The sequence below is a fragment of the Jaminaea rosea genome (genome assembly GCF_003144245.1).
Source record: "Jaminaea rosea strain MCA 5214 unplaced genomic scaffold BDZ90scaffold_7, whole genome shotgun sequence".
Classification (NCBI taxonomy): domain Eukaryota; kingdom Fungi; phylum Basidiomycota; class Exobasidiomycetes; order Microstromatales; genus Jaminaea; species Jaminaea rosea.
Genome location: NW_020289981.1, coordinates 184,230 through 207,545, shown reverse-complemented (window position 1 = coordinate 207,545; position 23,316 = coordinate 184,230). Strand labels below are relative to the sequence as shown.

Sequence of the window (23,316 nt, the reverse complement as noted above, 5' to 3'; positions counted from 1 at the left end):
ACGTCAAGGTTGAAGAGAGGCCACGCGTCCCGCGTCGGGGTGCATGGGGCGAAGACGCTGCTCGACTCGTTGACGTTGGTTTTGGCTTCGGACGAGGGCGTTTGTGCGGACGCGCGTGGATGAGCCGTAGCCGGACGTGGCGCTGGGTCATGGGTGAGCGCGAAGTGTTGTGGTTCAGGCAGACTAGGGGGATGGGAGCGGAAGCATTAGCAAATTATATTTTGCTTCTTTTGACAGCTCGTCAACAGCGCGGATGGGGTAGTGGTAACCTAGTTGCTTGCCACCTGCGTAATCTGCAATTGCCACGGGTTCGATTCCCGTTCCGCGCACTTCAATCAGCTCGGCTACAGCCGAGCTACTCCTTTTCGTTCTCTCTCACGGCTCCTGCTGGCGCTGGCGAAAGTGAGTCGTGCTGATTGCGGCACCGATAGACTATGGTTCTCGCTGTCCTACGCTTGCCATCGCGTTCTTGAGCAACACCAGCTACTACGCGCAGGCCTTGACGCCACACACGCCGTCTGGAGTGCTGGCGTCTCATTGTGGTCATCATGTCGCATGTACTCAAGTGTACACGCAGCAAGCAGTCGTCCCTCGTCATTCCAATATCTCGCCCGCAACCGCGTCGATGGCGGTACTTTGTTGCATGTAGAGCTGCGCAGACAGCCCACAGAAGGGGAGGAAGGCTACTGTCCTTACGGACTGCAATGGCAATGGCTTAGAATCGACCTGCCCAGATCCGAGCAATGTGCTCGCTCACGCCGTACAGAACAACGCTGATCGTATGCGGCGGTAAGAGCTCACTCAGTGTCGCCTGATCAGGCCGATCAATGGCGGCGCGACGCATCTTCCGATTCTTGGCCAATCCTTGGCGTACGATACACATGGACTTCTGAATCGCCACCCCGAGGAAGTTCAGCGATACTGCAGCATCCTTATCCAATCTTCTCGTTCCCACTCTTCGCGATGAGCACTTTGCCCCGTGCATTTAGGAAAGGTACCCCTCGGACGGTGCGGCGCGACGTGTCCGGGCTCCGGCCTTTGCAACCTCGGTCATCGCCGTCATGAACCACCGGGAAATGACCTGACGACTCAGGGACGGTCAAATGTCTATGGTGTCCCCAGTCTGATCAAAGACAGGGGTGTAGATCGCATCAATGAGCGAGACGAAGACACAATAGGCTGAAAGGTGAACTCGTGTAGTGATTGGATATGCTGGGCGCGACGGAAGCGCGCGCGGGCCACGGGCTGTCCTCCTCTCTCCCTCCAATCGGCCTCTTTTCAGCACAACAGCAGTCCAGTCCGCCGTGCCAGAAGTCTGGCGCGGACTGCTAACCATCAGCAGCAGACGAACGAGCAAGCGGCTGAGGAGGGAAGGGGGGAAAGGTCTCGCGGTCACACTGTCGAAGAGGTGACTCGACCATGGGACCGCGGGTCCCTGTCCGCCCGGATCGTCTCTCGTATTGTCTCCCTCCCTTGATTTCTCGATCTCCCACATGGCCGACACAAGGCCTCGACCGAGTCTGTGCATGTCGTGACTCATAAGTTCCCTACAAGCACACGCGAGCTTGATTGGGCAAAAGAGATATTTCCAGCTGTGAGCTGGAATCGCATGCGCGGAACGGGAATCGAACCCGTGGCAATTGCAGAACGCAAGTGGCAAGCAACTAGGTTACCACTACCCCATCCGCGCTGTTGATAACTCCGCCAAAAAAAAACGCAATATAAGCTAAACGTGTTCTGAGCTGAGGACGGCAGCGAAGCGACGCCAGGTTGCATGGCACTCACGATTGGGGCGGCAGTCAGACCTCTTCTCGGAGCCTGAGGGAACGAGCCAATTCTCGCGCCTTGTCGGGTGTTTCAAATCGCAGGCCCATCTCGAGCAGCCTTATCACTTCGTCACTCAAGATCTCACGCAATGTCGTGGAAGAGTCCAAACAAGCTTATCGTGTGCGCGCCGGTCCGCTGCTCTCACGTCGTTCAAAGGGAAGCAGAACGGAGGCTATGTCGGTCACTTCAGCCCTCGTCGTTCGATATCCAACGCGACTTCCCGACTTCGAGCGCGCACCGAGTCAATGGAATGGCTGATGCAATTGGAGGTGAAACCATTCGCGCAAGTGCGAAATGCTACTTGATGACATCTCTTCGATTTCCCTTGACTGCGCTCAGTGGTGCTCTCCCCTCATCTGTGAGCGTGCAAAGAAGGATGACTGGTCAGCCACGACTCTCCTCGTACCCGTCGCTCGCATGCGACTCGCACGCTGCTCGCACGCAGCTCACACACACCTTCTTCGTCGTCTTGTGGGCCAGTGTCTCGGGACTCTCATGTTCGTGGTTGCGATGCGCATGCGCGACGTCCTCGCTCTCGGTAGGGGTGTCGTTCGGGCTGCTCGACATCTTGCTCTCATCGTTGCGCTCCTTGGCGTGAGAGCGAGCCGTCTCGTGCTGGAGCTCCTCGGGAGTGCGCTCGTGGTGGTGCGCCTTCGAGGCCTGCTCGGACTCGGTGGGTTTCTGGGTGCAGGCGCGAGGATGGATGGATGGATGGATGAGCGGGAATCATGACGAGCTAGGCCGCACAACTCACCGAGAGACGGATGGCAGAAGTGCTGAGCGGGGCTGCCCTGGCGAGGTGAGCGGAGGTCGCGGGGCGAGCGGCCAGAGCGGCGCGCGATGAGCTGACGAGGAAGCGAGAGAAGGTCATGCTGGATCGGTGTGTTGGTGACGAGCGTGTAGATGGTGACCAATCGACGAAACGGGATCGAGTCGGGCGGCGGCATTGACCGGTAATCGGGCTCCTCCACTCAGGGTCACGCGAACACGTGGGCGCGGGTTGGCTCAGCCCGCTCAAGCCGTCGCGCGAGGGACGGGGGACGCAAATAGCCGCTCGAGATCAGTGGTGATTCGGCGAAGCCTGCGGCTCGCAAGCGGGCAGTCAAGCGTCAATGGACGTCCACGTAGCTCCCGTTCACACTCACGCGTCCATTCGCGGCGGTTGCTACAGTCGCTGGCCTCTTCGCATTCTCCCTCTCCTGTATCTGGCTCTTCATGAGCGCAATCTGCGCCTCGAGGCTCGTGTAGTGCGTCGCGCTGTTGGGACGTGACATTGTAGTGGCCGGAGTGGCAGTCATCTGCTGCTGCTCCTGTCGTGCCCGGATCTCGGTGAGCTCCTCCGCCACAGAGAGGTAGAGGGGCTTCTTGAGCGGGGCGGTAGGGTCTGCGTTGTCGTCTTCGTCCTCGTCATCGTCTCCCGAGTCGATGTCCTCGATGATGCAGGGAACCTCGTGGTCAGCGGTGGCAAGAGGGAGAGGCGAGGGCGCCGCCTGCACACGCGACGAGAAGCAGCAAGGGGCCCACGGCGCTGGACACCACGCCGACATGGTCGCCGTCGTATACGGGGTGACGCCGGCAATCGTGGTGATTGGAAAGACCAGAGGCGGTGCGAAGCGGAGGAGTGGGGAGCCTGGTCGAGGAGGCAAGACCGCACGAGCCAGCGCGCTGTCATCCTGGCCGTCGTGAGGGCTTGCCACACCTGTTGCTGGTCGCGTCGCGGCACTCGTTGCGCTGGTGCTTGTGCTAGCGCTTGCACTCATATTGCTGAGGAGCGATGGTGTGGCGTCACTCCACGCAGAGCCACGCGACTCGCGCCGCACACTCGCCTCGGCGCTGTCGTGTCTCTTGCGCTTGAGGGTCGCAAGGGCTGCGTGGCGTAGAGAGTTGAGCTGTGAGAGGTCGCAGTCCGTGCTCTCAGTCGAGAGACCGGCTGTGGCGCTGAAAGTGGGCGGCTGACTGGGCGGGGGCTGCGGCCTGCAACTCTGGTCGATCGCGGTTTGCGTCACGTCAAGTCGCTTCCATCCCTCGAGTCGGTTGTGACGGTCATTGTCGTGTTGAGTGGCTGATGGACAGCGCAGACCGGCTCTGGGAGCGTCGTCGTGTCGTATACGGCGGCATGCTTCATCGTCTATTGGCCTGTCCCTCTCTACGCGCGCGCAGAGCGTCTCTGCCTTGACTCGTGTCTCTTCGCGGCGGCGATCTCGCCCACCTTGCCTGTCTCTTTGCTTGTGGTGCGTCCGACGCGGCCCCACCTCGCTGCCCTTGTACTGGGGATACGACTCCTCGCGATTACGCCGAGGCCGATCACTGCTCCTCTTTCTTTGCGACTCGTCTTGACGCCGGTCGGTTGTGTTGCTGTAGCCGTCGCGCCCTTCACAATGGCTGATGGGTGTCCTGAGACTCGCGCTTGCCCAAACGTACCGGTGTTGAGGGGAGGAGCGGCGTCTGTCGCCATGACGCTCTGCCTTCGTCGACCGAGAACCATTGCGAGGGCTGACAGGCGAGCACTCTTCCCGCCACTCGTCGTCGCTGCGACGCCTCGCCCTCGACACACCTTGACGACGTCGCTTGATCAATCTTTCATCTTCGCATGCTTGAGTGTCGGGTCTACGACCGATGCTGCGGCTGCTGCTGCCAGTGTGATGAGCATTGGAAGGGAAGACAGGTCGACGATGGCGACGATGGCGGTAGGTATCTTGACGAGCGGACTCTGATGGCTTGAGGTTGCTGCAATGACTCTGAGTTCTTGCGCGCTCCACGCGGGCGCTACTGTCGGTGCTCTTCGCCGCGCCTTGTCTGGCCTCGGCGAGGTCCCTTTCGAGTCGATCGAGGCGTTTCTGAACCAGCCAGACTACGTCGTGCTTCAGCGATTCGAGACGCACGCTCTCCATGCAGTTGGACTCAAGTCTCGATGTAGCCTCTACGACATGAGTGGACGTCTTTGCAGCGTGCAAGTCTTGCTCCCTGACCGTTCGGCTCCCCCTCGCCCACCAGTCTTCTCGCCGAGCGTCAAAATGCGAGTTTATCTCGATGAGCTCTTGTGGCGACTTGCGGGGCGTGGTACGCGTCGTGACTGCAGGGCATCCGGCTGAGTACCAGGACAAGTCGTCGCGATAGCCGTCCGGCCAGCGTTCCCATTCGCTAGAGTCGGCCACATAGCGCGAGTTGTCGTCGTTGGGCGGCGCCGGGTACCACGATTGCTGCGGCGGCGTCTTGGTCCGGGCCCTCATGTGCCGATCTGCTCGCTGAAGAGGAGTGGAGGCGGGCGATGCTCGGTGGGTCTGTGGTTGAGAAGCATCGTGGGAGTCGGACAGAGGAGGCGTGAGAACAAAGGCGAAGCGACGAGATGCCGAGGCGTGGTGATGATATGAGTCGTCTGGTAGTGCGAACAAAGAGCGCTGTGTGCGGGATCGACACGATGGCGGAAGAGCGCTGGTACGCGCCTCGAGGCAGCCAGCGAAGAGAGAGGGCGAGATGTGACGACTACGAGCGTCGGGGGACATGCACTCGGCGCTGACGGTGATGGGCCGTCTGAGCGATGGTGAGCGGGGCGTGGTGCGCCGCAACTCTCCCTCTTCTAGGTCAGAAGACGACATGGCCGTGGTAGGCTGGTGAAGAGAGCAGGACGATCGATCAGAGAGGCAGGATGTAGGAGTGAAAGGAGTGAGAACGATTGTGTGGGAGGAGCCTCGCGAGGGCCTCACACGACTTCCTATGACACCACTTGCCCGCATCAAATTATCATCCAACATCGACCACTCCCGCACAAGACTCGTCGCTGTGCCTGATCGCGGTCTGAGGGTCAACGACTGGGAGTCGCAGTAGGCGGGACACCTCACCCGCGTCACCCGCGTCGCATCTCGCGTGGCGCCTTCCGCCCTCCCGTCCGTCAGCGGCGAGGTTTTGGGTCTCGCACACTTTCTTCTCCTTCGGCACCTCGTCCCAACGTTAGCGTGCCATGATACCCATGGTGGGGCCATCCGCTATCAGAGCGGGGGAGCTCGCCATCGCCGCTGCCATCAGAGGAAAGGGGATGGCACCGCTCATGCCCGCAATCGGCGTTGCCGGCCCATCCAGAATCACATCATGCCGCGCAGCATCTACTTCATCTGCCTTTGACGTCGATACGAATGTCGGTCGTCCTCCACGACAGCGTCCTCGACGCTCAGCTCGCCGTGATCCGACTCGCCAGCCAGTAAATGACGCCACCCATCATCTTCTACAAAGCATAGCAAATTCGGATCTTCCTGCTGTGATACAGGCCGCAGAGCGGGCAAATCCAAATGCTCTAATGGCGCGACGCAGGGACGTCCGCCGACTCATCGACCGGTATTGGCAGAGCAGCAGAGCAGAGGACGAAGGTAGCGTAGATTGGATACGTCGTCTCGCGCACACAGCCATAGACCGCCAGCTTGCGGCAGGCATACATGATGAGCTGCAACCCTGGACTGCCCTCTTCATGCGTAACGGCAGACTACGCGATGCACTCGCCCTCGTCCACCACTACTTTGCGACGGCTCAGCTACATCGCTTACCCATGCGGCGCCGTCTCCCAGCGAATTACACGCGCGACAGCTTCAGAACCGTCCTTCTCCTCATATACCTAGAGACCGCAGTCAATGGTGGAATCGCCGCTGCGATCCCGCTGCTACGCGGCCTGCCCTTGGCCGGCGAGCGCACATCATGCTACCTATCACGCGATGCCGCTGCGCGCGGCTTCTTCGAGCGCGGAGGCATCGTCACAACTCCCGAAATCGTCGACCAGACGTTACGGCTCTTACGGCCCGCCGAACTGGCCCTCGCACTCAGCAGAGATGCCGAAGAGGTGGGCTCCGAGCCCCTCGCCAAGCTCATGGGAAATCTCCTAGCAAGACCAGAGAGCGAACAGGATGCCACTCTGCCAGACTTACCCGCTGAGCTCTGCCGCGAGATCATCAACGCCTCCGACCCAAAGAAGAATGCCGCAGCATGGTTGTGGGTGGACGGACTTGATAAACCTCCTGGCTGGGAGGCTCCGATCTCCGTCACCCCGCCTCGTCCCGATATTGGCGAATCGACGTGGTCCGTACTTCTGCGCGGCTTCATCACAACCGGCAGGCAAGAGCTCGCCGCCCAAGTGTGGGCACACATCAATACCCTCGGCATCAAGCCCTCGGCACAGCTGTGGAACTCGCTCCTTGCGGGCTACTCGGCCGCGGGTCGCTGGGAGTCGATGATGCAGACTTGGCAGCAGCTCAACCAGCAGCGAGACAGCCCCGTCGATGTCTACTGCTACACGACGGTCATCAATGGCTTCTTCAGGCAGGGCAACATCGAGGTGGGCATGTCCATGTTCGAAGAGCTGAGAACGCGAGCTGCCAAGGAGCCGCACCGCTTCAGGGTAACGGCAGAGACGTACAACTCCGTGATCCAGGGATTGAACCGCGCACGCTATTACCATTACGGAGAGCACATCCTCGGCCTCATGAAGTCGTCGGAGCGACATGCATCCGTGCCTGCTCCTACCACGTCAACGTGGAACACGATGCTGCGGTCTCATGCGCGCAAGGGCGACATGGATGCGCTGAGAGCCACGCTGGCCGAGGCAAGCACTTACTCTTTCACGCCAGACATCGTCACCTTTGTCACCGTCCTCGATGCAATGGCAAGGCAAGGCGGCGCGTCCTCTGATGCCGTGCGCATCGTGCGTGGCCTGATGGACTCGCGGGGCGTCAGACTCAACACAGTGGGATGGACGGCTCTGATCAAGGGCGCGCTGCGTTGCAACCTCGAAGACGAGGTGCAAGGCAGAGGAGACGAAGCCGTCGAGTACGGGGGAGAGGACATGGAGCAACGCAGTATGCCCCTCGCCATCCGTGTTCGGCAAGTCGTGTCGGGCATGGGCATGCTCAACGAGATGGTCGCAAGCGGCATCGAGCCCAATAGCATCACGATCACCAGTCTGATACACGCCGCCTTCCGACTTCAAGCGCACGTCGACCTTGTCCAGCCTGGCCACGACGATCTCAGCTCTCTTGCTCGTCAGCTCTTGGGTGCGCCAGAGTGCAAGGATACAATGCGGCATCTCGTTCCCATTTCAGATCTCAAGGAGACGTCAGAGGCCCTGCAGAACGTGACTGCACAACGACCAGGCGCAGCTCTTGCGATGGCGCTCTTGCAGCGCATGCAAGATCCCATCACCTACGCTGCGCAGACGACGGCAACAGCGATGGCTGGTGCGGGGACGTCGAACTTGGTTTCGACGAGACGGCGAGCTCCGGACTCGGGCTTTGGCTTTGCATTGCAGGGTCGCAAAACTTTTCACGTCGTCCTAGCAGGATTGCTCGGGCCCAACAACGGCACGGGCAGCAGTCTCGTCTGGCGTACGACTCTGGTGCGCGGTATGATGCACCTCGACGCCCTGACTCTACCCAGAGGTGGGGCGCAAACCTCTCTGACACCGCTGGTCAACACCTCGCCTTCCTCTTCGATGACACCTCGTACCCCGACATCAGGGAACGACGTCTCGTATCGCGTTGTTCTCCTCGCGCTGCTGCGCCGCCTTGCCGCCTCGCAGGAAGAGGCCGGGTCGGGCGTCAATCGCACCGAGCAGAGATTAGTACTCGCGGTTCTCGATCAGGTGATGCAGAGGTTGGAGCATGCAGCGGCGAACGCTGCTGAGCCGGATGGTGAGGGTCGGTTCATCGTGAGTAACGCTCTCGGTGTCATTCTGAAACGAGTGAGGGATGAGATGCGCGCTGCAGGATATCGAGCTCCAGCGAGGGGAGCCAACAAGGACGGAGGAGAAGCGCGGTGAACGCATCGAATTGGATGGGGCGAATGGCACGAAGCAGAGGCAATGATGGTCTTCAGGTCCGTCTCGCGCCTCAATCCCGCCATACGTCGATACCTCCTCCGGCGCCCCACGCATCCCAAGAAGTCACGTTAGCCGTCGTCACTGTCTGAGTGTTGGCGCTACGGTATCGTTGATGGGCTTGATGGTGTGAAGCATGGCGTCCACGTCTTCTGCTGCGAGGGTTGCCGCTGCTGCTGCGTCTTCTCTTGGCCGGGGCTGGCGAGGTAGGCGGGGGCGAGGGTGATGGTGAGGTTGAGGAAGACGACGAGGTAGCGCCGTCCACGAAGCGTGGCTGTGTAGGAGCCGTCGCCGAAAGCTGGCCATCAAGAGCATCACCACCCGCCACCAGCCTATCATCACCCCGAGCGATGGCCTCGGCCCATGCCCTCCTCTCATCCAGGTCTCTCCTCATGCTGCGCCACGCCTCGTCGCCAACGCTCACGTCAACATCTGTTCCCTGTAGCGAACTAGTCCAGTCAGCGCGGATCCCCACCACATCTTCCTCTTCGTCATCCCCACTCGGCACGACGACGATATGAGAGCATCTCGATAGCTGACCCTTCTGAGCCGCCTCGCCTACGAGCTTGCAATGAACCGCGTCCGGCTGGTAGAGGCGCAGGAAGACGATGCGATGTCCGATGGCGGCGAGGACGTCGGATGAGATGAGTCTCCCGTCGACTTCGAGGTGGAGTGGACCGTCGGAGCTGGTGAATGCGCAACGTTCGGGAGCGTTGTGAGGAGCCAAGGCGGATGCGAGGTGCCCCGCTCGTACATCCTTGCATCCGCCAATGAAGAGGCGCTGCAGAGAGCCGGCAGCTGGACTGGCCAGGTAGCGTGCTAGTGCTCGTCCAGGGACCGGGGAGCGTCGCAGCTCGAGACTCTTGAGGCCGGAGGAGTCGCTCGTAGACGCAGCGCCATCGTCGCCGTGTGCGGGGCAAGACGACTTCTTGTGACGCCCTGCAAGCACATCAAAGAAGACGCCCGACTCGACTGTCAAGACGTTGCTCGAATGCATCGTTAATCTTTTGAGCCCCTTGGCCGCAGCAATGGCGCCCGCCAGATCCTTTGCCCCCTCTGCTCTTCCCTCGTGCCCTCTACACCAGCAAGTCTTGACCGATCCGACCTCAAGATCCTCCAACTCGATGAGCGTCTCGACAAGTCTGCCGAGGGAAGAAGCGTCGACACAGTGTGCTCTGAAGCTCAGTCGGGTGAGGCGTGGCGCCCATTCCGAGATGGCGTACGCGAGGGTCGCGTTGAGTGGGAAGGGGGACTGATGGACGAGCAAGGTGCGCAAGGCCGTGGGTGAAAAGAGGGAGAGAGTTGCGCCGATGAGGTGGCCCGGGTATGTGGTTGCTGCAGCGATGTGTGGAGGTGAGAATGGATGGACGTCGTCGTAGATTGGGCCGACGTCGTAGAGCTCTAGGCTGGAGATGCTGTCCAACTTGTCCGGCAGAGGGCGTTTCGGCGGGGGAGAGCAGTCGACTGGTGATTGCGGCTTGATCGGATGGCCATGCGAGCAAAAGTGCAGCTTGCGGGCATGTTCACGATGTTTTTGAAAGTAACGCGATGCTTCAAAGGCTCCGTCGAGGCAGAGGTGCGTGTCGAGTGTACGAGAGTAGTTGGCGAAGCAGGCACGGCTTGCTAAGCAGATGGGAGCGAGTTGGCGCGGATGGAGAAAGTGCGAGACGTGAGAGCTGTGCGTGTGCGTGAGGTGGGGCGTAGAGATGGCAAGATGAGCGAGGAGGTAGTCGAGTGCTCCGGTCCCGCACTCACTGCACCTCTGGTGGTAGGTCGAGAAAGCTGTTTGCGTGGTGAGCGCGAGAGGGCAGCGCATTAGCCTCTTCCTTATCCGCGCCGCCGCCGCCGCTGCCGCCGCCTTATCGCTTCAGCTCACCTGACCGTCATTCTTGAGGTGGTGGATAGCAACGACTATGAAGCAGTGATGGGCGTCAACGAAGTGCGGAGGAGATGAAGGAAATGAGGCACTTCCATGAGCTCATCGCATTGTGCGCTGATTATATGCCGTCCTGGGCCTCCCATTCCAAATGAGAGACACTCACTGTCGCGGCCTCAGGTAGCCGCCAAGGTAGGTGCCAGGGTCCTCGGTCGCCGCCGGCGGCATCGCGAGACCGGCGTGTGGACGTCGACGCGCACGCGCGGGCGAGACGACGCTGCTTCTGTTTATCATCCTTCCTCTTTCCTTCTGTGAGGGCAATAGCACTTCAGGTCATGACAGATGGCCTGTCACAGACGTCAATTACCGACAGTTACCGAGCACAGTATCATCACAAAGTTGTCCGATTCTCGACGTGCGTAACAGTCACGCGGTCGGTGAGTCAGAGGATCAGGCAGCTGCTATGTGACCGTCTCCCAGGACCGGACGCAGGGCTGGGGCGATGGTCCATCTCAGTTGACTTGAGGCGAACTCGAATAGATGGGCTCGTTGATGGCTTGTGCGTCTGTTTCGACAAACAGCAGGAGGCGGAAGAGGTGAGGAGAGAACAGGACGTGGGGCGGCAATGCTTGCAACCTCGCGCAGTCTCGGTCGCCATGAGCAGGCTAGTTGTAATTGGGGAGGAGGAAGATGTTGGTGACAAGCGTGACTCTCAAGACGGGAGACATGAAGCGTTGGATGGCAATCCAAGGTCGCAGAATCAAAGCACGAGGCCAGTCACGAATGACGACGACACGGAGCAGGCAAGAATGGATGTGAATGGTTATAGGCTAGAAAGACAAAGATAGAAGAGGAAATGTTCACCTCGGACAAGTCGAAATGGGACGGGGGGCCGCCGCGGCACGCTCAGTGCTTGACTCGCTTGATGCAGTTGTATCGAGTCTTAGGCGCAGCATCCTCGGCGACGGAGGAGCAACGGCCGTAATGGGCCGCAATGTGACACCCTTTGTCACACGAATCGTGGCAGACCTGAAGCCTAACCGGAGGGTCAGGGATCGGGCGGAAGGACTTGCAGTACTTGACCGTGCCATTGATGGGCGTGTCGAGGTGCTTGGAGTCACCGTAGACAAACTGGTCGAGAAGCAGAGGTCCGTCGTGTCAGCTGCTGTGCTCAGTCGGCCTCCAAAGGCTCTGGACTCACCTGGGTCTTGCCGTGCTTGGCGTCACAGTTGCGCGACTCGTAGCAGACGCCCAAGTCGATGCGTGTGGCGGTCGAGAGGGTAGTCATGGCGATGAAAGCCATGACGTAAAGGGATATCAGGTTGAAGAACATCATCGAGGCAGCAATCGTTGCGGACTGGGCGAGGTGGCAAAGGCGAGTGGGTGAGGGGAGAGGAGAAGGAGAAGGTGAGATGTGATCGAGAGCAATCACTCAAGCTCGCCAGCGAGCGCAACCAGTCCAGTAGGCACCGCCCGCGAGTCCAACCATCGCCCGGCATTGCAAATAGAGTGGCGGGCCGCTGGGTCACGGGCGGTGCGTATCAACCTAGAGAAGCGGGCCGCTGGGTCGCGGTAATGGGTTGTTATTGATGCGATCGAATGCTCGTTCGAGGGGATTTTGACCAAACAGGATAGAGACGAGTGGGCGAGGGTGAGGACTCATTTCCGGCACGCGCATCATCGGAGTCAACCTTGAAAGGTCGGAGGAGTCGCAGCGTGACGAGATGATCGGCAGGACATGAGGCGGTCACGATGGCAGGGCGCCAAGGATTGGCTTGTCCTTGTATGTCTGATCATCAGCTTGAACTTGGCATCGACTTGCCAAACCTGGATGCTACGGCACTGCGGCCTGAGTCTGCCATGCAAGTCTCTTCGATCATACAGCCTTGTCGAGCTCCGCTGCGGGGCATGCGACATCGGCGATCTCCTGCTCCGCCTGTCCGTCCTGCAAAGCTCCCGGGGCTCCACGCACACTGCCCGGAGAAGTGGTCCTCGCTTCCTTGAATCCTTCCTTTCATTGCTGTTCCCCTCGACCCTTCATCGTGGGCGGTCATGACGACTCATGATATAAGACAGCCTCAAATGAGGCGCCCACTTACTCCCTGAATCACACTCACCCCTCGATATGCTCGCCTCTCTCACCTCATTCGTAGCGCTCGCGCTTCTGGCAGCCGCAGCCCCTGCCGTTGATAATGGCTACGGTCGCACGCCGACGCTGGTGAGTCGGGGCAACACATCAATTGAAGTGTGAGAGCAAAAGCTGACCTGCCGCACGCTCTCAGGGCTACAACACGTACAATGCTTTTGCATGCGCGCCCGACGAGGCCAAGAGTCTTGACTCAATCGCTGCACTCAAGAAGCACGGCCTCATCGATGCTGGATACAAAACGTTCCAAATTGACTGCGGCTGGCAGTCTAATCAGCGCGACCCAAAAACGGGCGCCATCGCCGTAGCCTCGGACCGCTTCCCACGCGGGCTGGGTGTCGTAGCGGACGCCGCACGTGGACAAGGCATGGACTTTGGCATGTACACAGACCAAGGGTTACTCTCCTGCGATACGGACACCAGTCGAGGAGCCATCGGTAGCTTGGGCCACGAAGCGGCGGATGCAGCCTTCTTTGCTTCTCTCAATGCTACGACGGTTAAAGTGGACAATTGCTTTGTTGATGGCAAGGATAACTCGCCCAAGGTGCCTCGCACCGACTTTGTCACGCGGTTCAAGGCGATGGGAGATGCACTCAAAGCGCATGGTATCAAGGGCATGACCATTTGTCAATGGGGCGTGCCATACTCGAGTCCGAGTAACGGATTGCAAGGTCCCGCTCAATGGACAGGAGACATCTCGACGAGCTACCGTCTCAGCGATGACATTGCCAAGGGGTGGACGTCCATTCTCCAAATTTCCAATCAGGCGATGCACATCGCCAAGCGTGGGATGTCGGGACCTGGTCACTTTGCGGACGCCGACTTACTCGAGGTGGGCAATGGAGGCCTCACGGCGGCCGAGGAGAAGACGCATTTCTCACTGTGGGCAATGCTCAAGAGCAATGTGAGCTGGTCTCGCGATCAGGTTTCGCGAGGCGTAGCTGACCGACACCCACCTTTTGACGCACGTGCAGTTGATGGTCTCTACGCAGATGGACAAGGCCTCGCCCGACTCGCTCGCTCTCTTGGCCAACAAGGAGCTGCTCGCCATCAATCAAGACTCGATGGGCAAGCCAATCCAACTCATCCAGCGCTTCACCAATGATCACGACGTCTATGCTGGCCCGCTCGCGAACGGTGATGTGGCCGTGCTGATCGTGGAGCAAGGCAATCTGGCTGGCTCAATGAAGATCGACTTCTCCCTCCTCGAAATCGTCTCGGCAGACGTGCACGACCTATGGACTAGAGAGAAGAAGACCAAGGTCGACTCGTATACGGCCGAGATGGACCAGCATGGCTGCATCGCCCTGCGCCTCTCCAATGTAGAGCGCCCCTCGACTTTCTCAGACAAGATCGCCTGGCACCCAGCCACCTCTGGCAAGGGCGGCGTACGAGCGGACTGCTCTGGCTGCTCCGGCAAGTCCAAGGTCGGCGGAATCGACGACGCTGCGGTGTATCGTCTAGACAACATCACTGCCGCTCGCGCAAAGTCGACGCTCCTCTTCGACTACATCAATGCCGAGGTTCAGTTCTCCTTCCAGGGCGAGACCAACGAGCGAGGCGCCCTCATCAGAGTGAATGGCGGGGAGGAACAGAGCGTCTCCTTCCCTCTGTCAGGCTACAATTGGGACACGGATGTGTGGAAGAACTATCGCGTCGACTTGACTGGATTTGTTGTGGGCGGAGGAAACTATATTGAGATTCGAGGTGGGTCGAAGCTTTCCCAATACGCGCCCGATCTGGACCGCATTGGTATCATCGTTTGAGCGGAGGGAGTGGGAAGGGAATCGGGAGGCTGCCGGCGAGGTTATAGTGCTGTCGTGTGGCCTGGAGACAATGCGATACGTGTGTGGTTGTGCTGTGCTTTGATGCATCGCTTCGTGACGTCTCCTTGAGCGGATCTCAAAATGGGTTGTCGTGGCTCAAAGAGAAGCAGTGCAAAGCTTATTGGGACGCTCGTCGAGGATTGAAGGCACGTCCGTGCGCACCTGACCCCGCACGCGCGCACCTCGTCGGCGGCGGACCCAACCCTCTTGGCTCGCGGGCACGCCATCTGTACTCCGCAATGACGAAGCGAGCACGCTAACAGCACATCGCTCGTGCCGATGATGAGAGACGTGGTGACTATGATGCAGGTACCGAGACCCTTGGGCCTGAAACGTCCCGCGACTACTACGACGATTCTCTACAAGAAAGGAGTGCCTGCTTGCTTTCCATCGTACTTCTCCCTGCTCCCTCACCGCCACCATGTCTGAGTCTGTTACCCAGCAAGCGCCCCTCGAGAGCCCGCTCGAGAAGAAGGATGCCCTCAATGAAGTCGACGCCCAGTCCGTGGCTTCTGAGCCAGCAGCACCGTCGCAAAGCAAGCCGCACTGGTATCGCTCGACGTTCACTCAGGCTACCATCTTGGGCATGTGCTCCTTTCTCGCTCCAGGAGTCTGGGCAGCCATGGTGAGTGCGAGCAGCCCCCTAGCGCTAACGAAGATGCCACTTCTGTCTCTTACGCTCACCGATCCACCTTGCCTCTCGCGCCCAGAATTCGCTCGGCGCTGGTGGACAGTCCTCACCGGCGACGGTCAATGCAGCCAATGCGCTCACTTTTGTGCTGATGATCTTCACATCATGGGCGACATCCTCCCTCATCAACCTCACCTCGGTGCCCATCACCCTCTCCATTGGAACGACAGGCTTCGCAGTCTATGCTGCGGGACTCTATCTCTCGACAAAGACCGCTGGCACGACCACCTGGCTCGTACTGGTAGGCGCGGCATGCTGTGGTATCTCTGCGGGCTTCTTTTGGTCGACAGAGGGGGCCGTCATTCTCTCGTACCCAGAAAAGGACCGGCTGGGACGCTACGTCTCCTACTGGCTTATGTTCCGCGTCCTCGGCCAGCTGGTTGGTGGAGTCATCAATCTTGCGCTCAACTACAGTGCAGCTCAGGCCGGCTCGATCTCGCTAGAGACGTACGGCGTCTTCATTGCGCTGCAATGCTTGGGACCCTTTGTGGCTCTGACGCTCAGTCGCCCGGAAAAGGTTCAGAGAAAGGACGGAACCAAGGTCGTACTCAACTTGGAAGGCAGCGTCAAGTCCGAGCTGAAGGCCGTGGGCAAACTGCTTTGCAGGAGGGAGGTTGCGTTGCTCCTGCCGTGAGTGCGCGATGCAAAAGATCTGACCACACGGTGAGCTGACGGTACTGCTTCGCTTCCGCTGCCAGTATGATCTGGCAAACGACCTTTTCTGAGTCCCTCGTGGGCACCTATGCCGCCACCTACTTCACGGTACGGTCCCGTGCCCTCGGCAGCCTGCTTTCCGCCGTCGTGGCGAGCCTGGGCAACTATGCGCTTGGCTTCTATCTCGACACCAAGAGAGTTTCGGTCAACAAGCGCGGGAAAAGCGCATTCATCTTCGTGTACGCTTGCCAAGGAGGATGGTGGATCTTCTCGCTCATCGTCCTCAACAGGCTGCACAGGAACAAGCCGGCCGAGCCATTCGACTGGGCTTCATCCGGGTGAGCAGCGAGCCAGAACTCAGGAAGAGGAGCTGCTTCAAGCTGACCGATCTGTTTCCTTGCCGCCGCTCCCAGCTTCTCGACGCACTTTGCCCTTTACATCATGCTTCAGCTGGGCTTCAACCAGATGTACGAGCTCACCTACTGGCTCGTTTCTGCGATCAACAAGGACGGCAGCGAGATTGTTCGTCTAGCCTCCATTGTACGCGGCGTCGAGTCTGCAGGGCAGGCCCTGAGCTACGGCATCAACGCAACGTCGTGGCGACTGGATGCGGTTGCTGGGCTCAATTTCGGGCTCTATAGCCTCTGCCTCGCTCCGGCGTGGGTGGTGATCCGCAAGGTTGGAGAAGGAGGGAGGTTGGCTGCGATTGCAAGCGAGGAGGGCAATAAGGATGGCGATGCAAAGGAGTAGATCCGTGGCGTGACGAGGCGTGGCGAGGTGTGGAGTCGTCGTGCTAGGCAGAAGATCGGTACTTGCGCGTGTGTAGAGCTCTGTCGGTGTGAATGCAAACAGCAATGTCAATTGTCGCCTATGCGCGAGGTTGATGGCCGTGTCGCCGCTCGCGCCGTGTGTCTCAGTGGGCCAGTCTGTCCGGCAGAGAAGACGGCAAGGAGAGCCAACCCTTTGACCCAGGGCGAATCGCAGCACCCTCTTGCCGAGGCCACGAGGTGAGGCTGTCAGGTCAGAAAGAAGAGGCTGTACGTCGACGGCGACGAGGCTAAGCTGGCGTCGAGTTGGCCATGGTGGTACAAAAAGTCGTGCTTGCGTCGTGCTCGCTGGACATGACTGCCCTCGTCGTTGCTCGCTGCTGTGGCTATTTCTGAGCTCCTCGTCCCGCTCCCTGCCACGCTCCCCGCCAAGCCCTCTCTCGACACATTGGGCTGCGCCCTGCGCCATCGACCTCTTCGGCCCCTCCGAGCGCTGCGATGGCAATGTCGCCTTCATCGTCAAGCTCAAGGACCCTTGGGCGGCATCTTCGTGAAATCAGATTTCGTCGGACGACACCGGCGAGGCAGACGACGCTCCTCCTCCTTGATTCTCTTCATCATCAACATCATCAAGGCGCCTGTTCCTCGCAGCCACCCTCCTTGAGCCGCTCGGCGAGCATGCTGCACCGGGAAATGGCGCGTCATCGCTCACCGCACGACGCTGGAGTACTTCGCGTGAGTAGAAGCGATGACGAGCCCATTGCGAATTGACATCGTGCAAAGGGGTGATGACCTCGGCCAGCCGGCAGCTTCCCGGATGAAAGAGGATTAGAGTGGGCGGGCAGAAGGGCGGACGGGCGGGGCGGAGCTGGGCAATCGTGTCTGGTCTGGCAAAGCACTCCGATTTTGGAATTGCAGCTTCGAGATTGCGAGTCGAGGCCGGAGAGAGTCATTCATGCATTGCTTCTCTTGACAGCACCGCATCACCCACCATCATCCAGCATCCTTTCCCATCGATGCTTCGCCGCCATCAACATCATCGCTGATCGACCTTTGATCTCCCTTCCTTGTGCGCGCCGGGCATGTCGAAATCACGAATGCAGAACCTCATCCTTGAGGTTCTCAATGCGCAGCCGTCCCTTCGCGATTCCAAGCAGTACATCAACTCCTTTGGGCCAAAGGGCAAGGCAGCGGCGGCGGCAGGACCCAAGGCAGGTCCGTCGAGGCGAGCAGCACGTAACGTGGCGCCTCGACTCCCATATCGCCCACCACCACCACCTCCCTCTTTTGCGATACCCAATGTCCCCCCTCACCTCGATCCGTCAACCTCAACATCGACGAGCCACACTGCAGTGGCCGACGCACCTGCTGACGGAACGCAAGCCTACCTCGAATCGTCGGCCGATGTCTCGATCCAGCAGCATACCGCCCTCGTCAAAGTTCAGGGCCCCTTCACCCGTCGCCAACTTGAGTCCATTGCAGATGGCATGGTCTACCTCAAGAAGCTCGGCTTAGTCTCTGTCATCGTCGTCGAGGGAGAAGGGTGGTCACAGCCTGGCTTCGCTGCCGAATTTGATGAGAAAGGAATAGCATTGGCAGGAGCAGACGAGCGAGAGGCACAGGAGCTTGCACCGTGGACAGGAGATGCCGCCTTTCGCTCAAAGTGCGCACAGGCTCGAGAGCTCACCCGTCAGCGCCACGTCTCGCTCCGGAGGGCAATGTTGTCCGATGTTCAGTCGCTCGCAGACATGCTGCAGGAGCGTGGTGCACCTTCACGCCCATTCCTGGGGCCCCTGCTTAAAGTCGACGCAGATGCGGCAGCGATGGCCGAGGAGGGCTCGACTGAGACGAGCAGCGCGTGGAGCAGCCCACGACGACAGCGGCGTGGCCCTCGATCACCTCTCGTTTCGGATGACGATCTCGAGTCGCTACGAGCTGCGCTGGCTACCGATCATATCCCGATCATCGCCCCGCTCGCCCTATACTCGGACCCAAACGAGGCAGGCGCGGAGAGGAGCGTGCCCGTCAAGGCAGACGACGTACTCGTAGCGCTAGCTCGAGATATGGCGGCGCGAGCAGAATACGATACTGAGGAAGGCCAAGTCGACTTGATGCCCGTACGCTTGATGGTCATTAATCGAGAAGGAGGCATACCGTCGCACGCGCGAGGTGGGAACCCGCACTTGGTGAGTGCGAAAAGCGCGGCACCGATATGGCTTGACGATCTCTTCGCTGACCGCTGCACCGACAGGCTATCAATCTCGCCTCTGAGTACTCACATATCAAAAAGTCGTTCATATGGTCACAATCTCATCCGACCGCCCTCTCAAACCTAGACATGGTCTACGACTGCCTCTCATATATGCCCCACACCTCGTCAGGCATCGTAGTCTCACATCGCTCCCCGCGCTCACTCATCGCCAATCTCATCACAAACAAAGCAGCACACTCACCGTCGCTCCCCTACGCTCTGCTCAAATCGAGACAAGACGTCAGGCACACGCCTACGATCCTCCGACCGGGCCTGTCCATCCGTGTGATTCAAGACCTAGCAAAGGTGGACCGGTCCAAGATGACACAGCTGCTCGAAGCATCATTCCGGCGCAAGCTCGACGCAGACCGATACTACGCCCGTCTGGAGGAGAAGCTCGACTTTGTCATCATCACAGGCGACTATCAAGGCGCAGCCATCGTCACAAAGGAGACGGTTCCTGGTGATGGCGCGCAGGACGAACCTATCGCGTACCTGGACAAGTTTGCCGTGCTCCCCCAGCTGCAAGGGTCGGGTACGGTAGACTTCTTGTGGGGAGCGCTGCGTGATGAAGTGCAAGGATTGGGATTGCTCGATGCCTTGAACGATAATGGAGGAAAGGGCGGCTTTGGTAGGGGTAGGGATCTCGTGTGGAAGAGTAGGGCGGACAATCCCGTGAATCGCTGGTACTACGAGCGCTCCAATGGCTTCGTCAAAGTGGACACTACGCCGCCGGAGCAACGCAGCAGCAAGACGGCCGAGGAGCTCGCGCGTGGCCGCAACTGGGTCCTCTTCTGGTGCGACGCAGAGGAACGGCTCAGCAAGATGAGCGGGGAGCGTCGCCTCGGTGCGAGCGCGAGTGCAGAAGATGTGCTCAGCTCGATGGACGACGAGGATGCAGCTGCCATCGGCGGTGTCAGCAACGCAAAGATGGGTATAGAAGAAGAAGAGGAGGACTACGACGACTACGGCGTACGACAGAGGCAGCGTCGTCCCACGTCTCCGTTTGAGCGTCGCATCTCTCAGCTGGATCCGCGACCTGGTGGTGGTGGGCAGAGGCTACTGCCGGTCATCGCTCCGGATGAGGCTGGTAGGCTGGAGCGATGGGCGCGTATGACGTGTTACATCCCGAGCGCGTGGGCGTAACGCGTCTCTTGAGGTGTCTGCAAGCAGCATAGCGTAGCGAACCAATGTTAATACAATTAAGCCAGGCCGACAGATAGGACCCCGGCCAGGTGGTGCACACGAGGTGAGATTGCCTTGCCAAGAATCAGTGGTACAATAGATTTCAGCGCTGTACGAGCGTGACGCGGCTCTGTATGCTTTCCGACGCTCGATCCTCGCGAAGCTTGCCCCTCGAACCCTCGCCCAAGCTGGCCTGCCTGCAAGTCCGACCGTCCTGCCTGCACTTGGCATACCGCCCACTCGAGGAGGCGGCGCGTGGCTGGTCGGGGACATTTACTAGCGCCTGGCGTCTGGGCTTGGATCTGGCAGGAAATCAAGCAGCGAAGTGGTACCAACTTGCCAGATTGGGGGCAAGGGACGACGATGTGGTGAGCAACAACCGATCAAAGGCTGAGCGCTAGTCAAGCGAAGAAGTCTCCCGCGTCGAAGCCGACGAAGCTAACGAGGACGCAGAACAGTCAGGTGTTGTTTGGCGCCCTGCGCCCTCGCGCCGCCATGCCGCTCTGGCCGCGCTGCCTGCCTCGCCACCTTGCCGCGCCGTGCCGAAGAATCCTCTTCCCCTCAGGCACCGCCGCCGCCGCCGCCGCCGACAATTGAGTGGGACCATCGGGCCTTTGTGAGCGGGCCAGAGAGAATGGTTCTTTCAGCCGCCGCCGCAATGACCCCGTCCTTTTGGCAGACGGCATCCTATCGTTGCCAAGATCTGTGAGCTAGCTCGTTGCTCCTGCCTTCAATACCATCACCATCTTTGTCCCCTCTCCTCTCTTCGTCTCCCTTTACTCACTTCGCTCTCTTGACCATCTTCTAGTGGCTGGTAGCCTAGCTTCGTTCCACCCGCCCCAGCCCCCTCTCCTGACCGCACTTCCACGTCGTCTACCCCACGCTCTTTTTATTCTACTCATTCAAGACCTCTTCATTATGCTCGCTCAGCCTTGTATGCTGGCCTTTGCCGCCCTGGCGTCCCTCGCGACCGCTGCCTCGTCGCAGCAATCTCACAATCGTCTGGCCAAGCGTGTCGCCACGGATTCTTCTTTCCAACAAACGTACGTTGTGGCCCAGCAGCTCAGCTTCATCTCACCTCATCTCACCCTCATCTCCCCACCACGACGATTCCACGCGCAGATACTACCAATCCAATTACAAGGATGGCGCTCAGGCTCCAGGCTTCCAAGCAGGCGACTCGGATGGCCAGACGGTCATAATCAACAGCAACAATGGCACAGACAACAACTCGCCCGTCTCCACCTGCCCCATCGCCTACATCGGCGGTGCAGCAGTCGTAGGCTCAGAGGACGACGGCTGGGAATCCAAGGCCCAGATCGTCGGCTTCGACACCAAGTCGCTCGAGGTCGACAACAACATCACTATGCCATACTACATCGAGCGCAAGGACTACACCAAGGCCAAGCGCATCATCATGGTTCTGCAGGGTAAGCCCAGAGATGCGTGGCGATACCCAAACTTGATGCGATACACGGGCAAATGCGCGGTGAGCAACCCAGACTGGCCGACTCAGGACGAGGACTTCATCGTTACCGCACCCATCATCTACAACACCAATGACCTCAAGGCAGGAGGCGCTGCACCTACAGATCTCGTCTGGAACGGCGGTTCGTGGGCGTCTGGAGGTATCACAAAGGGGCCTGGCGATGCGACGTGGACGACGTTCAAGGCCATGGACTCGCTCGTTGACTTGTGGTTCAACCAGACGATGTTTCCCGCCCTCACCTCCGTAGTCATTGCCGGTCACTCTGCAGGCGCCATCCTCGCACAGCGTTACGCCATGCTCCGTCAATCGACTTCTGGCCAAGACGAGAACATCAAGTGGCTCATCGCCGATGCTGGCTCATACGTGTGGCCAAATGACGACTATCCCGTCACCAATCCGCCCGCGACCAAGGACTGCAAGAGGTGAGCTCGGAACAGTACCATGATGACGGCTGCCCATCCGCTGACACGTTTCTTCACTTTATCCTCCGCGTGCTGCGCAGCGACGGAGATGCCTGCGACATGGTCGCCTCGTGCAACACGACCAAGACGCAATGGCCCTACGGCATGGACGTCTCTGACCCTTCCACTATGAACGTCTATGGTCGCGACCGCGTCGTCAAGGACAAGCAAGGCGTCATCGATACCTACCTCGCCCGTCGTATCCAGTACACCATCGCAGAGCTCGATGACGGGCAAGGCGACACGCACTGCGAGGCTCAGTTCCAGGGCGACTCTCACCGCTCGCGCGGCTGGAACTTGATCAGCGAGCTGAGAAAGATGGGCGCCACTGGCTTGACCAACACCACCGTACCCAATGCGACGCACGTCGACGAGGAAGTCTTCATCGACCCAGCGTCCCAGCATTGGCTCTTCGTCGACGGCATCAGCGATGCGAGGAATGGGACTGGTGCGGGTGGGTCAAAGTCATCCAAGGGTGGGAAGGGTAATGACTCGTCCAGCAGCAGCAGCAAAGGATCATCTGGCGCCGCCTCGTCACAGGTAGACCTTGCCGGCAAGGCTGTGGCCGCCTTGGCACTCGCCTTCACGGCAGCCGCTGTGTCAAGCGTGGGTCTCCTCTGAAGGCGATGCTGGTTCTTCGCCCTCTGCATGCGACGCACAATGGACAGATTCGGACTCATGGCGCTCGTCATCGCCTCGTGGACATTTTCTCCCCTCCCTTCCCTCTTCACCGCTGCCGCCGCTGCGCCGCCCCACTTCAGGACTCGTCTGCCTCACGCTATTATGTATCTACGAGCGCCATCGACGGTGATGCAATGCAATGTCACCCATCTACGCTGAGCTAGCTGATCACAGCTGGAAGTTCTTGGCATCGAGCTATCGCGATCGCCATTAGTGGTGTAATCGATCTCATTTAGGGATCGAAGCCGCTCTGCAGGCTTCCGCGTGAGGCTCAATCATCGCACAGCCTGTTGAGAAATGGTGAGTGAGCGAGCAGGCTGGGGAAGCAAGATCCGTTGAGATCTATCTTCGTCCGCGGTGGTGCAATGACGATGGGAGCGCTCAGTCAACTCATGACAATGTTCACCGTTGGTCACACGGCAAGGGCGAGGCGCTGTAGCCCATTGTGATAAGACGGCCAAGATGATGCATGCAGGACGCAGGGGCGATCGCGTTGCGCAGGCGTGCGTACGTACGGGGCGTAGAGTTGCATCGCAGCTCATCGTGTGTTAGCGTTCACGCGGCGTCAACTCGGGCGCAGTCGTCATCCATCGTAGACCTGCCCGTGGA

At 59.6% G+C, this 23,316-nt stretch overlaps 9 protein-coding genes and 2 non-coding genes across 11 annotated transcripts; 7 read left to right on the top strand and 4 right to left on the bottom strand.

The window, feature by feature from the left end:
• Nucleotides 1-247: 247 nt before the first annotated feature.
• On the top strand, nt 248-329 carry BDZ90DRAFT_t29. The gene has a single exon. It is a non-coding gene; the product is annotated as a tRNA-Gly (tRNA).
• Nucleotides 330-1,610: 1,281 nt separating this feature from the next.
• BDZ90DRAFT_t26 lies at nt 1,611-1,690 on the bottom strand. Its single transcript has one exon. It is a non-coding gene; the product is annotated as a tRNA-Gly (tRNA).
• A 166-nt stretch (nt 1,691-1,856) lies between these two features.
• BDZ90DRAFT_176071 (hypothetical protein) lies at nt 1,857-2,792 on the bottom strand. The gene is made up of 4 exons (XM_025503730.1): nt 2,582-2,792; nt 2,280-2,508; nt 2,066-2,178; nt 1,857-1,999 (listed from the first exon to the last, which is right to left on the bottom strand). Exons 1-4 carry the CDS (start codon nt 2,696-2,698, stop codon nt 1,901-1,903), a joined length of 558 nt encoding a protein of 185 aa, XP_025361958.1. The 5' UTR covers nt 2,699-2,792; the 3' UTR covers nt 1,857-1,900.
• Nucleotides 2,582-3,643, bottom strand: BDZ90DRAFT_232327 (hypothetical protein). Its single transcript, XM_025506207.1, has 2 exons — nt 2,973-3,643; nt 2,582-2,908 (listed from the first exon to the last, which is right to left on the bottom strand). Exons 1-2 carry the CDS (start codon nt 3,585-3,587, stop codon nt 2,888-2,890), a joined length of 636 nt encoding a protein of 211 aa, XP_025361957.1. The 5' UTR covers nt 3,588-3,643; the 3' UTR covers nt 2,582-2,887.
• A 2,475-nt stretch (nt 3,644-6,118) lies between these two features.
• On the top strand, nt 6,119-8,623 carry BDZ90DRAFT_260436 (hypothetical protein; the record flags this gene model as incomplete). Its single annotated transcript, XM_025508257.1, has 1 exon — nt 6,119-8,623. The coding sequence occupies one exon, from the start codon at nt 6,119-6,121 to the stop codon at nt 8,621-8,623; it is 2,505 nt and encodes an 834-aa protein (XP_025361956.1).
• Nucleotides 8,624-8,658: 35 nt separating this feature from the next.
• BDZ90DRAFT_176030 (hypothetical protein) lies at nt 8,659-10,737 on the bottom strand. Its single transcript, XM_025503729.1, has 3 exons — nt 10,557-10,737; nt 10,436-10,462; nt 8,659-10,356 (listed from the first exon to the last, which is right to left on the bottom strand). Exons 1-3 carry the CDS (start codon nt 10,565-10,567, stop codon nt 8,694-8,696), a joined length of 1,701 nt encoding a protein of 566 aa, XP_025361955.1. The 5' UTR covers nt 10,568-10,737; the 3' UTR covers nt 8,659-8,693.
• A 5-nt stretch (nt 10,738-10,742) lies between these two features.
• On the top strand, nt 10,743-11,592 carry BDZ90DRAFT_175990 (hypothetical protein). Its single transcript, XM_025503728.1, has one exon. It carries the CDS (start codon nt 10,892-10,894, stop codon nt 11,402-11,404), a length of 513 nt encoding a protein of 170 aa, XP_025361954.1. The 5' UTR covers nt 10,743-10,891; the 3' UTR covers nt 11,405-11,592.
• Nucleotides 11,593-12,516: 924 nt separating this feature from the next.
• BDZ90DRAFT_232323 (alfa-D-galactopyranosidase/beta-L arabinopyranosidase) lies at nt 12,517-14,570 on the top strand. Its single transcript, XM_025506206.1, has 3 exons — nt 12,517-12,774; nt 12,839-13,606; nt 13,677-14,570. Exons 1-3 carry the CDS (start codon nt 12,682-12,684, stop codon nt 14,466-14,468), a joined length of 1,653 nt encoding a protein of 550 aa, XP_025361953.1. The 5' UTR covers nt 12,517-12,681; the 3' UTR covers nt 14,469-14,570.
• Nucleotides 14,571-14,949: 379 nt separating this feature from the next.
• BDZ90DRAFT_220443 (MFS general substrate transporter) lies at nt 14,950-16,623 on the top strand (the record flags this gene model as incomplete). Its single annotated transcript, XM_025504434.1, has 4 exons — nt 14,950-15,153; nt 15,239-15,849; nt 15,918-16,211; nt 16,287-16,623. The coding sequence occupies 4 exons, from the start codon at nt 14,950-14,952 to the stop codon at nt 16,621-16,623; spliced, it is 1,446 nt and encodes a 481-aa protein (XP_025361952.1).
• Nucleotides 16,624-17,553: 930 nt separating this feature from the next.
• Nucleotides 17,554-20,442, top strand: BDZ90DRAFT_232320 (hypothetical protein). Its single transcript, XM_025506205.1, has 2 exons — nt 17,554-18,826; nt 18,892-20,442. Exons 1-2 carry the CDS (start codon nt 17,738-17,740, stop codon nt 20,035-20,037), a joined length of 2,235 nt encoding a protein of 744 aa, XP_025361951.1. The 5' UTR covers nt 17,554-17,737; the 3' UTR covers nt 20,038-20,442.
• Nucleotides 20,443-20,890: 448 nt separating this feature from the next.
• On the top strand, nt 20,891-22,815 carry BDZ90DRAFT_175894 (hypothetical protein). Its single transcript, XM_025503727.1, has 3 exons — nt 20,891-21,119; nt 21,199-21,987; nt 22,068-22,815. The coding sequence occupies exons 1-3, from the start codon at nt 20,995-20,997 to the stop codon at nt 22,645-22,647; spliced, it is 1,494 nt and encodes a 497-aa protein (XP_025361950.1). The 5' UTR covers nt 20,891-20,994; the 3' UTR covers nt 22,648-22,815.
• Nucleotides 22,816-23,316: the final 501 nt, after the last annotated feature.

What these genes read in the sequence shown, in the direction of transcription:
- BDZ90DRAFT_175894 (XM_025503727.1), top strand. Translation starts at nt 20,995, where the DNA reads ATGCTCGCTCAGCCTTGTATGCTGGCCTTTGCCGCCCTGGCGTCCCTC. An exon ending in GATTCTTCTTTCCAACAAAC is followed by an intron (nt 21,120 to 21,198) that starts GTACGTTGTGGC and finishes TTCCACGCGCAG; the next exon opens with ATACTACCAATCCAATTACA. An exon ending in GCGACCAAGGACTGCAAGAG is followed by an intron (nt 21,988 to 22,067) that starts GTGAGCTCGGAA and finishes CGTGCTGCGCAG; the next exon opens with CGACGGAGATGCCTGCGACA.
- BDZ90DRAFT_232327 (XM_025506207.1), bottom strand. Translation starts at nt 3,587, where the DNA reads ATGAGTGCAAGCGCTAGCACAAGCACCAGCGCAACGAGTGCCGCGACG. An exon ending in CAACCGCCGCGAATGGACGC is followed by an intron (nt 2,909 to 2,972) that starts GTGAGTGTGAAC and finishes TGCGAGCCGCAG; the next exon opens with GCTTCGCCGAATCACCACTG.
- BDZ90DRAFT_176071 (XM_025503730.1), bottom strand. Translation starts at nt 2,698, where the DNA reads ATGACCTTCTCTCGCTTCCTCGTCAGCTCATCGCGCGCCGCTCTGGCC. An exon ending in CTTCTGCCATCCGTCTCTCG is followed by an intron (nt 2,509 to 2,581) that starts GTGAGTTGTGCG and finishes GCCTGCACCCAG; the next exon opens with AAACCCACCGAGTCCGAGCA. An exon ending in TCAGCCATTCCATTGACTCG is followed by an intron (nt 2,000 to 2,065) that starts GTGCGCGCTCGA and finishes TGACCGACATAG; the next exon opens with CCTCCGTTCTGCTTCCCTTT.
- BDZ90DRAFT_232320 (XM_025506205.1), top strand. Translation starts at nt 17,738, where the DNA reads ATGCAGAACCTCATCCTTGAGGTTCTCAATGCGCAGCCGTCCCTTCGC. An exon ending in GAGGTGGGAACCCGCACTTG is followed by an intron (nt 18,827 to 18,891) that starts GTGAGTGCGAAA and finishes CTGCACCGACAG; the next exon opens with GCTATCAATCTCGCCTCTGA.
- BDZ90DRAFT_232323 (XM_025506206.1), top strand. Translation starts at nt 12,682, where the DNA reads ATGCTCGCCTCTCTCACCTCATTCGTAGCGCTCGCGCTTCTGGCAGCC. An exon ending in ACGGTCGCACGCCGACGCTG is followed by an intron (nt 12,775 to 12,838) that starts GTGAGTCGGGGC and finishes GCACGCTCTCAG; the next exon opens with GGCTACAACACGTACAATGC. An exon ending in GGGCAATGCTCAAGAGCAAT is followed by an intron (nt 13,607 to 13,676) that starts GTGAGCTGGTCT and finishes ACGCACGTGCAG; the next exon opens with TTGATGGTCTCTACGCAGAT.
- BDZ90DRAFT_176030 (XM_025503729.1), bottom strand. An exon ending in GACCTACCACCAGAGGTGCA is followed by an intron (nt 10,357 to 10,435) that starts GTGAGTGCGGGA and finishes GCACACGCACAG; the next exon opens with CTCTCACGTCTCGCACTTTC.
- BDZ90DRAFT_175990 (XM_025503728.1), top strand. Translation starts at nt 10,892, where the DNA reads ATGACAGATGGCCTGTCACAGACGTCAATTACCGACAGTTACCGAGCA.